This window comes from Aulonocara sp. 'chitande type north' Nkhata Bay, linkage group LG18 (assembly GCF_057382095.1).
Source record: "Aulonocara sp. 'chitande type north' Nkhata Bay isolate Kocher_YH1m ecotype deep benthic linkage group LG18, A_spYH_male_GT1.1, whole genome shotgun sequence".
Lineage (NCBI taxonomy): Eukaryota > Metazoa > Chordata > Actinopteri > Cichliformes > Cichlidae > Aulonocara > Aulonocara sp. 'chitande type north' Nkhata Bay.
The window spans coordinates 14,573,382-14,592,192 of record NC_141361.1 but is presented as its reverse complement, the minus strand read 5'-3'; the positions used below and the strand labels follow the sequence as shown (position 1 = coordinate 14,592,192).

Sequence of the window (18,811 nt, the reverse complement as noted above, 5' to 3'; positions counted from 1 at the left end):
ACTGTGAGCAACCATCTTTGAACAGAGGCGGTGGTTTACGACACCATCTGTCTGCCATCTATAATCCAGTTTTGAGATCCCTTCCCAGACGCCTTAACGCCCACTCAAATCCTGGGCCATCTGACCTCAGGAAATCACATGATAGGGTGGGGCCAGGTTTCACAATGAGCTCACCCGAAACCCTCGCTGATTGGGACCCACACCTGCTTTCACACCTTGGCTCATGTGATTAGGTAGAGGATCATCAGGGGGTCCTTTGTCCCTCTTTGGGGGGGAAACTCCCACTGGGTTTAAATCTGGGACTCTCCACCATTTGACCTTAGAACTGAAGAAGCTTCTTGGATGAGAGGTGAAACGTCTTCAAGCAACTCAAAGAAGTCCAGACGCTTTTCTTTGCAAGCTCCTTAGACTACGATGACCTGGATGACTGAGAACCTTCACAGACACAGCCAATTACAGTTATTTATCTTCTACAGCATAGTGGCTAATTAAAAATTGAAACACTGTTTAGAGGCCCTAGTTAAGAGGAAGTGGGTAGTGGAACTCTGAGAAATGAACCCTAACGAAGAGGAAGAAATCCAAAAATTTAGCAGCTGAGATGTCAAATTATAAACTGCTTAGTAGACAAAATAGCTGGGTAAGAGTGACAGTAAGAGAAATTTGCAGGTTTCAGCATCAAAACATTAATTGTGCCGTCATGTGAATATTATTGCCTGTTTTTTCAAACTGAATAGGTCTTACTTGCTTGTTTTATTAAGCATGAATCATGATGATATGAATACAACTTGTGTCAACTTATTGTCATGAATCACAGACAAAGAAGGTAGACAGGTTAAACAGAACAAAACTTTAATTCAGCAGGTTGAGCAAGTCCACAGCAAACAACAAAGCTACAAAAGCATACAAAAATCCCAAATGTTACAATGTTAGAATTTACAAGTTGATGCAGAAACTCAGAAAAATGCTCAATACCATTTTTGACAGCTATAGCCACTACTGTGGGACAGACTGTTAATCTGCCCAGGTTGTACCTTGCCTCTAGACCACCCCCAACCCTAAACTGGATAAGCAAGTGCAAATGGTTAAATGGATAGCCACTAACTGACATTTTGACTTTTTTTTTGCAATTTTCTGTAGGAAAATTTACATTTTTATGTGTTATGATGGTCTGTTTCTCTTCCATTGTTAATTGCCTTTTTCTTGCCATTTTCTTTAGCAACACACTACTTTCTGCAGTACAATACTGTTCAACCGATGCTCAGTTGGTAGGTACCACAGTGTATTGCAACACTGAGACAGAAAGGGTTGTAAGTAATGCAGAAAAGTTGGAACACCTGTAGGAATTAGTAGTAGCTTTCAAGGCTGGGTCAACCTCCATTGCTGCAGAACAGCTTTAAATTGTTGACTCATTTTGTCTTCGTTGAAAAAAGCCTGTTTGTATAATTCTGAAATGTTTATTATTTTTCAGTTTTGGTTAACCTTACATTTTTTCTAACCTCTGGCAGTTCATTACTTGCCTTTGTACCATTTCAAGCTATATATTGGACTTGAACAAATTTAATTGCAATAAAGAACTTGAAAAATTGGGGTATTCTAAAACTTTTGGCCGGTAGTGTATATAGTCTGAATATTTAAGAACTGGTGATCTACTGGAATTTTCCACACAACCATCTCTAGGATTTATAGAGAATGGTCTGAAAAAGAGAAAATATCCAGTGAGCTGCAGTTCTGTGGATGATAATGCCTCATTGATGTAAGAGGTCAGTGGAGAATGATGATGCTACTACAACTTGACAGGAAGGCAAGAGTAACTCAAATAATTTCTGAATGTATAACATGTAAAGCCTTGAAGCAGATGGACTACAGCAGCCTGTCAGCTTGCACAATAGAAGAAAAATGTTGCCTGGTCTGGTGAGTCTGAGCTCTTGTTGTGAAATTTGGATGGTATGGTTAGAATCTAATTTCAGCAACATGAAACCATGGATCCTTCCTGATTTGTCTTGATATTTCAGGTTGCTGCATGCATATATGATTGTTGACTAGGACATGCATTAAACTCCATTTACCCTACCTTTTATCCTAACCATAACTGAAATAACAAAAGCCAGCATTTGTGTAACCTACATTCACAGAATATGATAATATGAGATGATTCTCACCTTTTATTTTCCAGTAAGCCATTATGTGCTACTTGCTGCCACCTCAGCTCAAATTTTTATAACATACTAGGAAATCATATGGGCCATGCAAATGAGCCCAAAATATTTAAATTACATACTGATTAAATCTCCAGTGTTCTCTTCTGCTGCATTCTCTACTAGTATACTGGTGTCAGCTTGCTCAGGCTGTGACACCCTACTACTGAAGAAGAGCGGGTTATCGAAGGTGTTAGGGGCGGGTAACTGATGACCAAATTTCTTAAAGATGAAGACAGCAGTGATTGCCACCACTGCAATCCCAGTAATGACTAACACAACTGCAGTGGTTATATAGACACGCTGATGATGAGGTAATCCAGTTTCTGTACAGAGTGAAAAAGTAGATGGTAATCAGCTAAAAAAAACATTTGTAACAATTTTACATAAAATAAATAGATAAAAGAGGTGTTACTTACGGGCTGGTGGTGATGGCGTTGGTAGTAATACTGCAAAAGAAAAAGAACAAATAAGATACTTTATAAAAAAAAAGTAGCTCTACTTCATTTCAAAGTAAAAATAAATTGTTCAAGATTCTTGTGGAGTAAACAGGCATTTATAAATGGATCTAATTTTGACTGTGCACTCAAGATTCTGACCCACAAGAGGTATTTCTTTCAGCTTTTGGATTCATATGACTGTGTTATGTATGCAGTCAAAGTCTTACAACTGATTTGAATCAGCATTATAAAAAGGAAAAAAAGAAAAACACTGCAATAAATAAAGATTACTTTACCTTTTGGTGTCTTGCAGATGTAAGGTCTATAATCCCATATTTCGACATCCTTCCATGTCCCATCTGATGTACTAATCTCTCCTGTGCGCGATCCAAAGCTCATATTAAAAGGTTGACCTTCAGCCCAGTTAGTGTAACCCATGGCTGTTCTGTCCACCCAGAGCCATTCCTCTGCAGGCAAATAGACAAAAAAAAGAGATGTAAAAATGTAATTTTTTTTCCCAAAATAATATTTTTAAAGAACATAGCAAAAATAATAAATCACCTTTGTGTTGTTTTTTAAACAGGCCAATCCAGAAAGATGTGAAGCCATCTTGAAAAGTTCTCAGGTTAATTTCTAGAAATTTTTGCTCAGAGGAATCTTCAATGCTGGCAAGCATTCCACCTTAACAAAACAAATCAGTTGTTAATGAAAACTACAGCAATTTATTGCATAAACGTGTCTTTCACATAGGTTGCCTACCATGTGCTACACAGGTGGTGGATGCTTCTCTCCAGTCTGTTTGCTCTGTAATAAAAATATAACAATAACCCCTGAATGGTACCCAGATATAGTTCTTGTTTTCTATTGTTGCCTCTGGGTCTTGAGGGCAAACTCCTGGAAAAATGGTTGACTCTGTTGGCAGCACATCTGTGAATGAGGTAATGTCAATGGGATCAATTAATTACATTCTTTTAAAACTGTGTTGTCAAAACAGTATCTTTCAAACTGTGTGTGTGTTTGGTCGTACCTGTAGACTTCATGCAAACACTCATTAGTGTCTCATTACAGTGAGCGGTTTTCCATTTTCCATCCACATCCATGTATACACAGCTTCTGTCCTTTCTTGGTTCATTTGTACCCCATCGACTGAATATTAAATGCCATCCATCAACATATCTGAAAGAACCATTGATCTGAAAGCAAAGATTAATGAGACAGCAGTTACCGATATTTTCTGGTTTTCAGGAATATCTGCCTTAGTAAGCTTAACTGCATGGAGGGTAAAACAGTCAATAAAAATAGATTTCTTTCTGTTAAAACAGTTGAATTAAACTAGCATGGTGATCTATACTGCTTAAAAAAATCCTACAGAGGTTGCATAGGTAGTCCAGCTCCTTCAGGATGGCACATCAATATGTGCCATTTCCAGAAGGTTTGCTGTGTCTCCCAGCTCAGTCTCAAGAACACGGAGGAGAATCCAAAGAGACATGCAGTTACTCTAAGAGGTGCTGTTGCTCAACATGCCTTCCTCTCACAGAGAATCTCCCTGCTGGAGCAGGGATGCTGCACTGCCACACTGCTTATTTAATGAATGCCGAATTTAAGAGTGTTCTTGAGTTTGTTGGTGTTACGTGCAACTGCTTCTTTACATCACATTTATTGGTACCTTCCTTAAATGTAGTCAAGTTAGCCAGTGCTTTATAACAGTCAGCCATTTCCAACCATGATTGAGAGTACAGAATGTAAACACACAGTAACTTCAAATGTGTTTGCCTAATGCTGGAAGATTTATTGTCAAAAGGGATGGCTAGATTTAGCTGACATTAGGTAACAGGTTAATACTGGTCACTATTACATTAACGGACTATTATTGCGGCCAAAAAACTGAAAACCATCCCATTGGTGTGGTGCATTTCTAGCTAGAACGGAATCACAACATCAGCTAGCTCTAGACTTTTAATAAGAAATGTCAGCTGAGGCTGGCTCCATCCTCCAACATCCTTATATTGGATAATAAGAAGAGGATGGATCACAATCTCAGTTCAAATTTATCATGCAAAAATTGTGCTGGATAAATAACTGAATGAGTGGATAAATAACTGGACCAGTATATTTATCCATCAATGACAATTTCATTCTCATAATCACAGATTATTTAGTTAGATAAAATCTTTGTTGGAACAATTTATTGTACCCATAGGTACGTTTTAGAATTTTTACCAGAGTCAGTTTCAAACTGGTTGACCTATTATTGAGCTATGTACTTTTTATAGGTTTTTATAAGTTTACCTGCACTTTGTGTAATCCAAACCAAAGAGGAGCCTTGAGATTCAGCGCCATGAGCTCAACATAAGCTTGCATCCACTCATTCCTCAGGCTAGCTAGGAGGGCATCGTCATTTTTACAGTACTCTGCAGCTTTATCCCAATTCATTTGTTGAGGAATAACCTTAATGGAATCATTGAGTATTTTGATGTAGTTAGTAGAAATTGTTGGTTCTGGAGAATCTGGGTGAGATGTGTCTGTTGAGGATTAGAATAGAAACAATTTTATTTATTGACTTTTTTTTACATAACAAACCTCTCTACGGTACTCTTAAAACTATTACAGCTTTTGTCAATGTGGAATCATACTCTTGATCATAGATTTTATATATCACTTATAGATATAGATATTAATTATAGGACTAAAAAAGTCAAAACATATTTTTAGTTGTTTTAGAGAGTCTGATGAAGCTGCAGCTGAAGTTGGGTGGCAACAGGCCTGGGGTTAGAAATGGACTCACCAAGATTTCGATGACAGATAAATCCATTGGTGTCATTGCATGACTTTTGAATCCATTTCCCAATACCAACCAAAGGCTTGGTATTGATCACAAAACAGTTTTTCTGTGGAAACAGAGTTGGGTCAACAGAATGATGCTATGTGGTGACACAGGGAATTTACATATACTTCTACATACAATATACTGTATTATTGGTTACTGTCTAATCATCAGAGCAGATTATATTAGGAAAGTTTTCTTTCTTATTTTATTTAAACATGCAAACATTTGAGTGCCCTTGCATAATATATAGCTATATAAATAACAGATAAATAATTAAATAGTAGTTCTGTCACTGTAGAACTTGTAAAATACAACAAGAACTGTAAACTGTCATGCCATAAAGTGTCACTGTACTTTACAAATAAGTTTTAAAAACTACTTACCATTTGATCGTACCAATACCAATACTGCAATGTAAACACAGAGATTTTAAATATTTATACAAGAATATACAGTTATAGATTATTTCTAAGTATCTGACCCTTCACAATAGGTAATTATATTCTGTATCTACATGGTGCAAGTACACTGCTCAAAGTTAAAGAAACACTTTTTAAACAAAGTATAGCATCGAGTCAGTGTAAGTTCTGGGATACTGATCATTTAATAAGCAGAGAAGGCTGTTAATTGGTTTCAGCTGATTTGCTGTTAATAACATTATCAACAGGTGCACTAGTGAGGCAACAGTGAGACACCCTCCAAAACGGGAATGGTTTACCCTCACATTTTTTTCCCTGCTCATCTTTCTCTTTGTTTTTTCACTAGTTTTGTCATTGACTAGAGTTAGTGTCACTACTGGTAGCATGAGGCCATACCTGGACCCTACAGAGGTTGCACATATAGTTATGGTTGTTCACTTTTAATGAGTATAATGTTTTCTCAGAAAGAGAAACACAATAATTTATTATTATAATTCATTCATTTAATTATTCATTAGTTAATGTATATATTTAGATTATCCCACGTACATTATTACCCAAATTGGTATATGACTTTGGTTGTCCATCAGTCCAGTAAGTTTTCCACTGTGACCGAAATAAACCAATCCACAAGTCTGTAGTAGGTGCATCAACCATTTGAGACAGTAGAAACACTGAAAATGTAGACAAAGATTTATGGTTGAGATACAGTGGCTTGCAAAAGTATTCGGCCCCCTTGAACTTTTCCACATTTTGTCACATTACAGCCACAAACATGAATCAATTTTATGGGAATTCCATGTGAAAGACCAATACAGAGTGGTGTACACATGAGAAGTGGAATGAAAATCATACATGATTCCAAACATTTTTTACAAATAAATAACTGCAAAGTGGGGTGTGTGTAATTATTCAGCCCCCTTTGGTCTGAGTGCAGTCAGTTGCCCATAGACATTGCCTGATGAGTGTTAATGACTAAATAGAGTGCACCTGTGTGTAATCTAATGTCAGTACAAATACAGCTGCTCTGTGACGGCCTCAGAGGTTGTCTAAGAGAATATTGGGAGCAACAACACCATGAAATCCAAAGGACACACCAGACAGGTCAGGGATAAAGTTATTGAGAAATTTAAAGCAGGCTTAGGCTACAAAAATATTTCCCAAGCCTTGAACATCCCACAGAGCCCTGTTCAAGCGATCATTCAGAAATGGAAGGAGTATGGCACAACTGTAAACCTACCAAGACAAGGCCGTCCACCTAAACTCACAGGCCGAACAAGGCGAGCCCTGATCAGAAATGCAGCCAAGAGGCCCATGGTGACTCTGGACGAGCCGCAGAGATCTACAGCTCAGGTGGGGGAATCTGTCCATAGGACAACTATTAGTCGTGCACTGCACAAAGTTGGCCTTTATGGAAGAGTGGCAAGAAGAAAGCCATTATTTAAAGAAAACCATAAGAAGTCCCGTTTGCAGTTTGCCACAAGCTATGTGGGGACACAGCAAACATGTGGAAGAAGGTGCTCTGGTCAGATGAGACCAAAATGGAACTTTTCAATAAAATTGATTCATGTTTGTATTTTCTTGCTAAAGTGCACCGTGGTATCAGTTCTAACTTGTAGGTATGCCAGAACTGCACAACAACAGAAATTCAGTGGTAATTTTAGCTACTAAGAACAGATATCTGCAATGACAGTAAATGGACCACATAAGAGGAGAAGTTCACAAGATCTAAATACATATTTGAGTAAAATGAAAATGAAACAAACCTTCCACCTGTCTTGAAGTAATAGATGCCAATTGTCCACCTTTTTGTTTGCATTTTTCCCTTGCATCTTGCCACGTTAAATTCTGATTCTTAAAAATTATGCTGTAACACTAAAATTGAAACATGAAAAAGATCAATATAGTGTTCCAAGCACTGAGAACATATCCCTTCAACAGTAAATAACAGAAAAATTAAAAGACATGAAAGATATCTGACCTTAGAGTTAAATTTTTTCCAAGGGGGTGGACATCCACCTTTTGGGGACACTGTAGGCACTGCAGCAGTGGTGTTTGTGGGAGTTGAGCTGCTGCGCTTACAAAAGGACTTATACTCTAGCCCACAGTTGGAGTCATGCCAGAATCCTGCTAGCCATTTGAGTATAGTAAATTAATCATATAATCAACTCGAATGATAGATTTTAAAAAATCAAATCAACTCTATCTTTAATCAGTTTTGATATCACACAAGCCAGCTATCAGTTCTTGTAGTTTATGTAATAAGCAGAATCATGATCAGAATACATGGTTGTAGAGGTGCTCTAAAAACTCTCTATGGGCTCTTCTTGTTATGGCTATACCTATTATTTCGGTACACTCACCATTATGATGTGTCATGACAGCACAGTTTTCATCAAAGTTCTTGAATTCAGGTTGATTTTCATCCCACCTTTGAAACACCACTTGAGAACCATCCATCCACCTTAATGTAAAAAGGCACATGGTTTAAATATGTCTGTAAAAACTTATATTACCAACACAGTCACATACTGGTTTAAGTAAAAGTACTCTTTGCCTTCTTCCTTTTAGTCACAGTTTTTTGGTTTTAGTTATAGTACCTGAATTAAGTTAGTAAGAAAGATAGCAAACTGGAATAGTAACTGATTCATTTTACAAATATTAATTAAAAGTTAAAGATCACAAACAGAAATGTAAATTAACCACAATTTACAGTTAATATGTATTTAGGTAGTTAATAGGTAATTTTGTCTCTGTATACTAGCCATCAGATTTTATATCAAACAATCAAGATATGATTAAATGAAATTAAAACTGGTATACTCGTACATCTGGCATGCTGCCTTGCACTAAGTACTCTCTATTTTTAACATGGTGTCACATAAATTTAAGTTTATTTTGTTGCATTTAAATTTTATAAATCAATTCATACTCACTGAAATGTTCCATCAAGATCTACAGATAGGCCAATCCAAGAATTCTCATAACCTGTTGAAATCTGCACAAAAGCATGGATGCATAGTAAAACTGTCTGTGTGGAAGTTTCAGTTTGTTCAGTTACACCTTACCCATTGCCTTGGTAAATCTTTTACAAATGCCATTGCCTACCTGTTTCCATAAAAATATCCTTTCTGCTTCACTGTTGATAGATACCAGGTCACCATGCCTCTGTCTGCAGAACGTACGAGCGTCCTCCATGGCCATCGCCTTTTCATTAATGTAATACTGAGCCCCATTCCATTCTAGCCACCCATCAGAGGTCGTGTTATACTCTGAGAATAGATAAGAAATGTGCATGTGTGTGGTTCTCTGTTCCACTGTAAATATAGCTGATGAGCAGATTTTAAAGTGAACAATTTTTTAAGTAAAAAAAATCTGCATGTTTTTGATCTTATGCTCACACTACATAGTTCACTTTCTTCACTGTAAGTTTTATACTCATACTGTATCAATCAGGTAAACAGATGTTTTGTTTTTTTGTTTTTTTAACCAATATCTCATTATCTTACGAGACTTCAGAAGAGCAACTTTAGGTTCCTATTTATATTTTGGATTTGTTGTTGGGTTACATTAAACAATGTATTATATGAGTTATCATATATAACTCTACATGGCATTCTACAAGAAAAACAAAATTAATAATACTGTTTGGCCACAGATATTCGCCATGCAGTAAATCAGCATCCATTAGTTTCGTGTCAGCATAGTATGCCTCATGGCCTGGTAATCATAATAGAAAGTCAAAAGTCATGTAAAGATGCTGACCGCCAATGTGGTCAAATTCCTCAACATACCAGGGGTGACAGGGTCTGGAGCCGGCTTTGGGGTGACTCCTGTAAAGGTATAAAAACAAAATAGTGTTGAATTACTAGTGACCACCTCCAGCTTGACATTGTGAGAATACATGAGGCCGACAACAATAAATGTCTAGTTCAAAAATATGTTGCAAAGGAATTTTAGAACTGTGACCATGCTTTACCTGCGTGGATCTGACAAATCCAGTTATTGTACTTCTCACAGGGCACATCACTCCAAAGCAAAATGTTATCCCAATACACGGGTTCTACTTCAACACACAATTCAGCGTTATTTTTATTGTTTGGTTCTCCATCTTTCCAGTCTTGGAAGTTTACCTTTATACAAAAACAAGATAATTATTAATAGTAGTAGTATTTGTATCAGTTGTAATAGTAGCTGTAACATTATTAATGTTAATAATCATCATCTTGATCGTTATCATCATTTAGGCTACATAAACCATTGTAGAGAGTTAAAAACTGTAAACTCACCGGGGATCTATCACTCCATACATAACCTGTGTCTGGGTCAGGAGCACTAAGTCCAATCCAGTATTGATTAGGCCTATAATGGACAAATGTATGTTCCAAAGTTTAATACTTGATTTAGCACTCTCTGGAGGAATGGTGCACTAGTCTGCAAAAATATGACCATCATTGAACAATCATTGAGGATAAAATGGGGGTGGCTTCTACATCAGTAATTAATTACATTGTATATATAAAAAATACTGTATTTTTAATCTTTTGTAATGATAAAAATCTATACAAAATATTTTCATCTTATGTAGCTCTAACTGTAGACCAGAAAACACTATACCAATGATTGTAGATGTTATTGTATGTCCGTAGTAAATCAGCACCGCTGTGAATGCTGACTAGGTCTCCTCCAATGGCTCTGCAGTAATCTCTAGCCTCGTACCAGGTCTTTCTCTTTTCTGAAGCCTCTGGAAAGATCTTAAACAAAATATAAGAAACTGAATTGTGATCTGAAGCTTTGGTAATATTTGTACATTTAAAACTATATACTAAACTTGGGCAGCCATCTCTGTTTTTATGTCATCCCTATTATGAATAAGTTCAATAGAATTATATACACACACATAGGGAGAGAGAGAGAGAGACATGCTGCACCTTATAACAGATGCCTCTGGATTGCATCTTAATCCATCCATCTGTGCAGTTAGGTGTGGCAGTGGTTGGTGGAGCAGGGGTTAAAGCTGCCCCCTCTGCCAGGTGTTTGCAGATGTATTTTTCCTTATTGGTACAGGGCAACACATCCCAAAGGCCAGCAGAATGCCCAGTTGCCATAGCAACACAACCCTGCACGTGACCTTGTGTTATAAAAGAAAATGTTAGCTGTCATTTGTGAAGACACCTGCCAACTATAGTTTACATATAGATCATGAGATTGTTTCATTACCTGGCATATGAGTGTTCCAGTGAGTATATCTCGCGTAGGCATTGTTGGTCCACATAAAATATTCTCTGTTTTTCAGGTTTGAGAGACCTATCCAGAAGTGTTTCTCTGGCCTCAGCCCCACCAAACTTACAAGGAAAGTATTATCCACCCTGGAAATATTTACACAAGTTAGATTACAGACTGCCTGCAACTTGATACATTTGTGTGAAAAAGTGATTATCCCCTTGATGATTTGCTTAATATTTTTCCCACACTTAAATGTTTCAAATCATCAAACAAATTTTAATATTTGGCAAAGACAACACAAGTGAACATAAAATACAGTTTAACATGAAGGCGTTTATTATTAAGGAGAAAAAATCCAAACCTACTGTGTGAAAAAGTGATTGCTCCCTATTAAGCAGTTGGGCCACCCTTAGCAGAAACAACTTGTCATGGCTTTGTGCAGGCAGGCAGGAAGAGAGGACCCAAAATGCAGCACTCACAGAGACAGAAGTAACTCAAAATACTCAGCTTTATTGCTGGGAAGAAACTGAACAAAAAACTAACTAAACTGTGAATACGGAACAAACTAAACAGGTGGGCAGGCTGGCAAACAGAACACAGAGTGAAAGTGAGGGTAGAACACGACAACTAGCAGGGAAGACGCAGACACTAAATACAAGAGGTGAACAGCGCTAAGAGGAAACAGCTGGGAGACACAGCTGACGCTGATTACACTGATGAGACAGGGAGAGCACAAAGCTGAACCCACAGACATAAGGCACAGACCTACAAAGTAAACAGGAAGTACACGACAGACAGAGAGATCCAGACGAGACACAGAATTTAACAGACGCAGACTCATGAGCAGACAAAATAACACCATGGACAGACAGAAGGAACACAGAGAAGAGGGAGCACAGAATAAACACTGGGAAACCAAATAACAAAACCTAAAAACAAGAACTCAGGAAGTACTACCAAACTAGAAACCTGAAATACTAGGATAGAAACCAAAACAAACAGTCATACTTCGTAAATTCAAAAGTAAAAGTACAAAACCAAAAACACTGGGTCACCGACCCAGGACCGTGACACAACTGCAATCAAGCTTTTGTGATAACTGGCAATGAGTGTTTCACAGTTCTGTAGAGGAATTTTCACCCACTTGCCTTTGCAGAATTGGTGTAATTCAGCCACATTGGAGGGTTTTCAAGCATGAACCATCTTTTTAACATCATCCCACAGCATCTGAATTGGATTTAGGTCATGACTCAAATGTTTTAATTTGTTTTTCTTAAACCATTAAAAGGTGGACTTTTGGTGTGTTTTAGATCAGAAATGGATTAGATTAGAAATGGCTTTGAAACCTTTTCCTTTACCAGACTGACAGATGTTAGTGAACTTATTTCTCAGGTGTTTCTTTAGATTGTGGTATGGTGTGTTGCTTTTTCAGATATTTTAGCCTGCTTCACTTTCTCAGACAGGTTCTATTTAAGTGATTTCTTGATTCAACAGATCTGCCGGTAATCAGGCATGAGTGTATTTAGTGAAACTGAACACAACTTTACAAAAAATGTGGTTAATCACAGTTAATTCGTGATTTAACAAGAGAAATCAGAAGGGGGAAAACACTTTTTACACCACTGTATATTACCTTTTTTTATGGTAAAAATTTTAGGAATCATAAAAACTTTTTTTTACCCAGTTGAAACATCAGCTAAATAAGAGTTTGAGCTCTTGCAGTCATCGTTGGCTTCATGAAACGTCTTTGTCTCAATCCCTACAAAGTAGCAGTAGGATCCATGTCTTTTCCAACCCTGCATCGCAGAGAAACAACAGTTGAGGAACTATTCAAGCCTGTCGTTAAATGCTGTCTTTGTGTACATATCTTTTTGTGATAGCAAGAAGAAAGACCCCACATGCAGAATCACTCTGCATCAGTGTGACTACTTCAAAGTCAAAGTAAACTTTATTTTCATCTCTGCTATATACAGAACAGTATATAGCGAGACGAGACGACTCCAGTTACATTCAGTGCAAAACACAAAAATAAATATAAGAAGAGTAAAAAATAAATATACACTTTAAGACTAGGGTAAAATTTTAAATGTACAATTTAAAGTTTGATAATACTTTGTATTATCCTGAGATAGCTTACTCCACTCACTCCACGTGCTAATTTAATCAAGAGAATCTGCCTGCTTTTTTTTCTTAATTGTTTTTCCTATAAACAACATCCAAATACAATTTATTTGATTAGGTATCATATCCCACGTGTATGCTGGTTTCCCAGCTATTTCTTGGACCACAGGCACAAAAGTAGCTTTAGACATTGTGCCATTTGAAATATACAACAGCCTTTACAAAACAGAAACAGATAACAGAATGTGTGCATTCAGACCAACCAGATGCAGACATTCTTTGGAAAATATATGAAAGGTTCACATACAGTTTTGCAGCCTGCGTTCAGCTCCACTTCATCTCCAGAGGGTTCAGAGTCACTTGTCTTCATGCAGATAAAGCCATGTTTCTCATCACACACACGGTCAGCCCAGTTTCCATTCTGCAAGAATGAAAAGAACAAAATATATGTGGAAACTGAAATTAACAAGAGATAGACAGGCTGCGGTGCATATCATAAAACAAAAGCCTCATACTCTTTGATATGACTGGGTTTTTATTTTTATTTTTTTATTGTATTTCTTTTGTTTGTTTCAAAAATCATGTGAATGCGATAACTCAAAGAGGAAGTAACATAGGACTTTCAAATTCATACCATAGGTTCATCTACTAGCAGGCTGAGCAGTAGCAGGGCAGCTTCCAGAGAGTGCTAAATCATCTTTTTGCTGTGAAACTGATTTAAATTGCCTTCCTAACAATCCTACAAGAAGTTCCTGCATAACATTTCCTTTTTTATGTTTATGGTGTTGAAACAATACATTTCTCACACTGTTAGAATATAGTGGAAATATGTGCTTATATACATATGTGCATAGAAGAGATTTAAAGACAGGTCCCAGACTAAACATGTGGCAAAGGTTTTGAAATTTACTTTGGCCAATATGTGTATACTGTATGTTGTGAAGTAAGGTGTGATACATAGCTGCATAGGTTTAGAGAGAGTGTTCTTTAACAGAACTGCATAGTTTTACAGAAAAACACTGGTGTGTCATAATCATCAATAATCACTCCCACACTGTGCACCTTACCTCCCCTCTGATCAGAACACAGTCTTCTTGTTCAGAGGTGACAGTTGGTTCCTGAGAGTCCCAGCTAGTGTAACTCACAGGAGAATGATCACTCCAGACAAACAGCCTCTCTCTCTTCCTGTCATTTAGTCCAATCCAGAGTTCATCAGTGGATGCTGCAGACAGAAAATAACATTAATTGTTGTATAATTTTCTTGATACATTCTGCTCATTTGCTACTTTTTAGTTGTTACTTTTACATCTAAATTTTAGACTGTTGCTAATTGTTGTCTGCCAGAATTGCTGGAAACTTTATCATATGTGAGATGTGCAGTGATACAGGGATCAGAAAACAACAGGAAGTGATTAAATGCTTATGAAGAGATAGGCATAAAGACCTGCCAAATTATTAGTCGATTCCAAAAACTAACAACTGACAAATGGTCATTATTATAAAGAGGAAGTCTACCTGTTGGCAAACAGTTGGAAATGACTATTACCTGTTGTCAGAGAACTGCATTTTCTTAAGTTGGAGGAGAGTTGTACATTGAAACTACAGCAGTAGACCTCTTTCCTAGGAAAAGATTGCTCACATTCTTATGAAGTGTGTAGCTATAAGATGTTCATTAATATCTGGGTTTGGTGTGTCTTTAACTTTTGAGTGTGATGTTCAACCCAACTTAGACATTTGGAAAATAAAGGAGAGGCAACTTCTTATGACTTAAACACAAGCTGAAAACTTCCTGGAACTTTAGCAATAACTTATGTTGGTGTTGTTTCTGGATCAACATAATAATATTGGTCCAGGACTGAAATTGCAACTGACCAATCACATTGTTATGATGTCATAGCTTTTCAACTTGGAAAAGAAAAGGGAGTGGTTAGGATTAGAGTTGGGCATCAGTATGTGATCGTGGTTTGGGTAATGGGGTTAGGATTAGAGTTTGGTGTGCGATGTGATGGTGTTTCCACATCGCAACACTATGACATCACTGCAATGTGATTGATAACAAGCAACGTTAAACCTGGACAAACATTACTTTGGTTGATCCAGAAACATACCAACATAATCATATTAGATCGTGCCTCAAAAATATTTCATTTTAAAAGGGCAGACGTGTGGGGAAATTACCAACAAGATGGATATGAAGTCTTGTGTGAAGATTATGTTGAAGGAATGCAAATGGTGCTCAGAAGTTTTTATTGCCATACCATATCCAAGTTGAGAGATGATGAAGCTTTGGTCCTCCACATTACGAATGCTTACTAGGTCTCCTCCTTCTTTACCGCAAGCTTTCTGAGCATCAGACCATTTTTTTGTTTCATTACGATAAAGGTAAAAGCAGTGGCCATTGTAGGGGATCCAGGGTGCTGTACAAAATCCACTCTCGGGAGCTATGAACCAAAAGAACAAAAGAAGAAGATCAAAGAAATAGAGTCAATCAAGTTTTTTAAGAGAAGGGTAGAGAAGGGATTTTTTTTCTATACCTTCAGTAGGTGCATCCAAAGGTCCTTCACTGTAGCAGATGTATCCCAGTTTCTTGTTACATTTTGAACTTTGCCAAGAAAACTGAACAGCGCCATCAATAATTCCACACTTATATCCTGGATTAGAAACTGGATGTCCTACAGAGCAGTGATGGTAAATGAAACTTGTCACTTATGAGATGAGACTCGGCAACTTTCCATTCACAGGATTCTCAAGATATTTAGAAGCATGGTGTGTATTGTGTATGAGCATTTTAGTTTTAGTGGAAAAGAAGTAAAGGCCTATGATTTCTACCCAAGAGTGACAAGGTTATGTGACACACAACGCCACCACAATAATTTAGCAGTGGTTGAAATTGCTGACCAGTAAAAGGTTACAGTGTGGCTAGCACACCCATGTGGAAGAAATTTATAAGAAATAGGGAAAAAATTATTTAATTGCTAACAGACAAGATTTCTTATATAAATAAAACAGATGGCAAACATGATCAAGATGAATTGATGAGATAATTTAACAATAGTAAGATAAATTATCATCAGAATGGTAACACAAGCTCCTGAAACTTGAAAGTAAACTTACCTGAATCCCAATTCAGATATGCATAAGGATTCCCATTAGACCACTTCCACACATAATCTAAATCCTGGAAGCTCAGTCCAACCCAGAGCTTGTACTCCTGTCCCCAATTTGCCCCTAATAGTGCTGTCAGTAGAGTTTAACAGACAAAAGAGACAGAGAAAACAAAATTTACCAAGTGTAATACTCAAAACATAATCATCAGCTGGAGCAGTGTCTACAGTCTACAGACCACATATTACGTTATCATTTGTTTCATGGTTTTGCAAAATAAACTGTTTACGGCAATAATTTTTTAAATCCTTTTGATGGTCACTGTAGTGGCTATATTAGTTTCTTAAAGTTCTCTCTTTCTCTTATATTTAAAATAACTACACTACGGATGGACAAGCAACTGTTTTTACGCGTTGTGGTTAGCAACAACGACGGTAAACCCAGCGTGCCAGAATATGCATAATATGTGTATTTTTAGGTGCTAAAAAATAAACCTTAGACTCAAACGTTAGAACAGGCTTTTCCCAGCAGCACGCCGTGTAATAAATACTCACAAAGAAAATGGTGGCCGTTACAACTTATGTCTAAACCCTAACACTTGACTCCAGGTACACAACGCCCAGCTGAAAACACTTCAAGCAAGTTGAGTGTCCCGAGATTCACAGAATTTACATAAAAATTAAAATTTTTGTGATATATATATATTTCGTTGTTGTGACGATAAATGTCTTAAATTGGAGTACAAAATTTTGGTCACATCGCATAGCCCTAACACAGTAACTTTAATGTTTCAAGTTTTAGCTATTTGTCAAACCTCAGCTTAAATGAAATGTTTTGTTTTCAATATATTCAGTGTAGTGTGGAGACTTGTCTCCTTACCTGAAATATAAGCCTGCTCATGAGGATTGCTGATACTGAGCAGGGAGGCACTCTGCTGTTTGCAGCTGGCATCAGCCTGATCCCAGGTCAGCGCTGACTGTGTGTTCAGCTGATAAGATGCTCCTGTTGTAGGGTCTTTGTTCCAGGTTTCTTTGGCTGTGACACAAACACAGTTAAGGTATTATAGTGTTACACTGAACTTGTACCTCAAGATGGCGTTCCTCAACATTTAAATTTGGATGTCCAGGTTCTGCTTATTACTCTGAAAACCTGTATTAGAATTTGTTGTGTACTTACAGTTAGTTGGGCAGTAACCCCAGAGTTCATGATCATATTTTGTTTCAACCGCACACCATTTACGGTTCCCTGGAGACTCAAATGCAGTGCACTCCGAATACCAATTGCTTTTGTAAAAGAAAGGAAACATGCACGGCCTCCCAGCTGCATTTCCTTCAATGGTGTAAAGTTCTGAAGGACCAAAATAAGGAAAACATATAAGAAAAGAACAAAGAATAGCTTGAATAGTTTAAGCAAAATGATACTTTTATCATTTATCAACATCTTGTAATCATTTGACACACTATCTTTGCATTACAATTATTTTGGAACTAAATATGAAAATCTACAAATTTATTATGCCACTAATATTATTTCCATAAAAGTTATTATGAATTACTTTACAATGTATTTTTATTTATTTCATTTACCTGTATATGTTCTTGTGCAAGCACCGCTGGAAGTCCCAGAAATTGTAAGGTGGCTATTGGGCACAACTTTATTTGAGAGCACGGCTGTGTTATCGGCAGTGAGGTCAATGTAAAGTTCTTGGCCTTTGAGAGCGATCACAGTTTCATTCATGCATTCCCACTTTTGGAGCTCACTGGTTTCATCACAATCATACAGGTTTACTTCACTGCCCACAGTTTTTCCCTGAACACCCAGGCACTTGTTCTTATTCTGAACCAAAAGTCGATCCCCAGATGTCCAGCGAATGTCATTGCAGTGGTTATTTAATTTTACCAAACAAAAACCAGTGGCCCTGTTAATTAGTTGAAATTGGGAATCTGTAGAGAAAAAAATATTGAAAAACAGTACTGTTGGAGATGTAAAAAATAAAGAATAGGTTATACAGGATTATAGAGAAATAGAGGACATAACAATCTTACATATAGTACAGATAGGCAGGACATTAATTATGCACGATACTCTGTAAAAGGCTTAGGAAAAAAAATAAAATTAATAGTTGGATTACAGTACCATTTGAAGCCAAACAGACAAATGTTTGGATGAGAAGTACAAAAGCTGTAGAAGTTATCCTCATTGTTAGTATTCCCATTCCTATGTCTTATATTTTTATATGAGCTACTTGCACAGGACCTAAACATGTGATTAGGTCCTGTGCAATGATTGTCGACCATGAGTCTTTATATATCCTGTCTTGCCTCATCATGATGAGTGATGTTTCACAAGAAGAAGGGAGGGAAAGTTACTGTGAATTTTGCTAAGGACAACTGAGCAAACAGTGTAGATAAATAACCTTGAAACTCTTTGGTTGAAATAGTAAAAGTAAAATATTAATTAAAGTTAAAACTTCACTTT

The 18,811-nt window shown here is 37.0% G+C and overlaps 1 protein-coding gene across 1 annotated transcript; it reads right to left on the bottom strand.

The window, feature by feature from the left end:
- Positions 1-842: 842 nt before the first annotated feature.
- On the bottom strand, positions 843-18,605 carry LOC147308197 (macrophage mannose receptor 1-like). Its single transcript, XM_086271079.1, has 31 exons — positions 18,470-18,605; positions 17,920-18,276; positions 17,510-17,680; positions 17,213-17,368; positions 16,343-16,465; positions 15,763-15,900; positions 15,487-15,669; positions 14,296-14,450; positions 13,536-13,649; positions 12,788-12,903; positions 11,102-11,250; positions 10,813-11,012; positions 10,499-10,635; positions 10,171-10,243; positions 9,861-10,014; positions 9,676-9,714; positions 8,990-9,153; positions 8,818-8,879; positions 8,245-8,345; positions 7,863-8,008; positions 7,648-7,756; positions 6,431-6,555; positions 5,846-5,869; positions 5,421-5,523; positions 4,925-5,157; positions 3,663-3,828; positions 3,395-3,562; positions 3,197-3,316; positions 2,932-3,102; positions 2,615-2,644; positions 843-2,521 (listed from the first exon to the last, which is right to left on the bottom strand). Exons 1-31 carry the CDS (start codon positions 18,546-18,548, stop codon positions 2,271-2,273), a joined length of 4,317 nt encoding a protein of 1,438 aa, XP_086127205.1. The 5' UTR covers positions 18,549-18,605; the 3' UTR covers positions 843-2,270.
- Between the last annotated feature and the right edge of the window lie 206 nt (positions 18,606-18,811).

What these genes read in the sequence shown, in the direction of transcription:
- LOC147308197 (XM_086271079.1), bottom strand. Translation starts at nt 18,548, where the DNA reads ATGGGAATACTAACAATGAGGATAACTTCTACAGCTTTTGTACTTCTC. An exon ending in GGAAAAAATTTAACTCTAAG is followed by an intron (nt 7,757 to 7,862) that starts GTCAGATATCTT and finishes TTTCAATTTTAG; the next exon opens with TGTTACAGCATAATTTTTAA. An exon ending in GGTATTGGTACGATCAAATG is followed by an intron (nt 5,524 to 5,845) that starts GTAAGTAGTTTT and finishes CTGTTTCCACAG; the next exon opens with AAAAACTGTTTTGTGATCAA.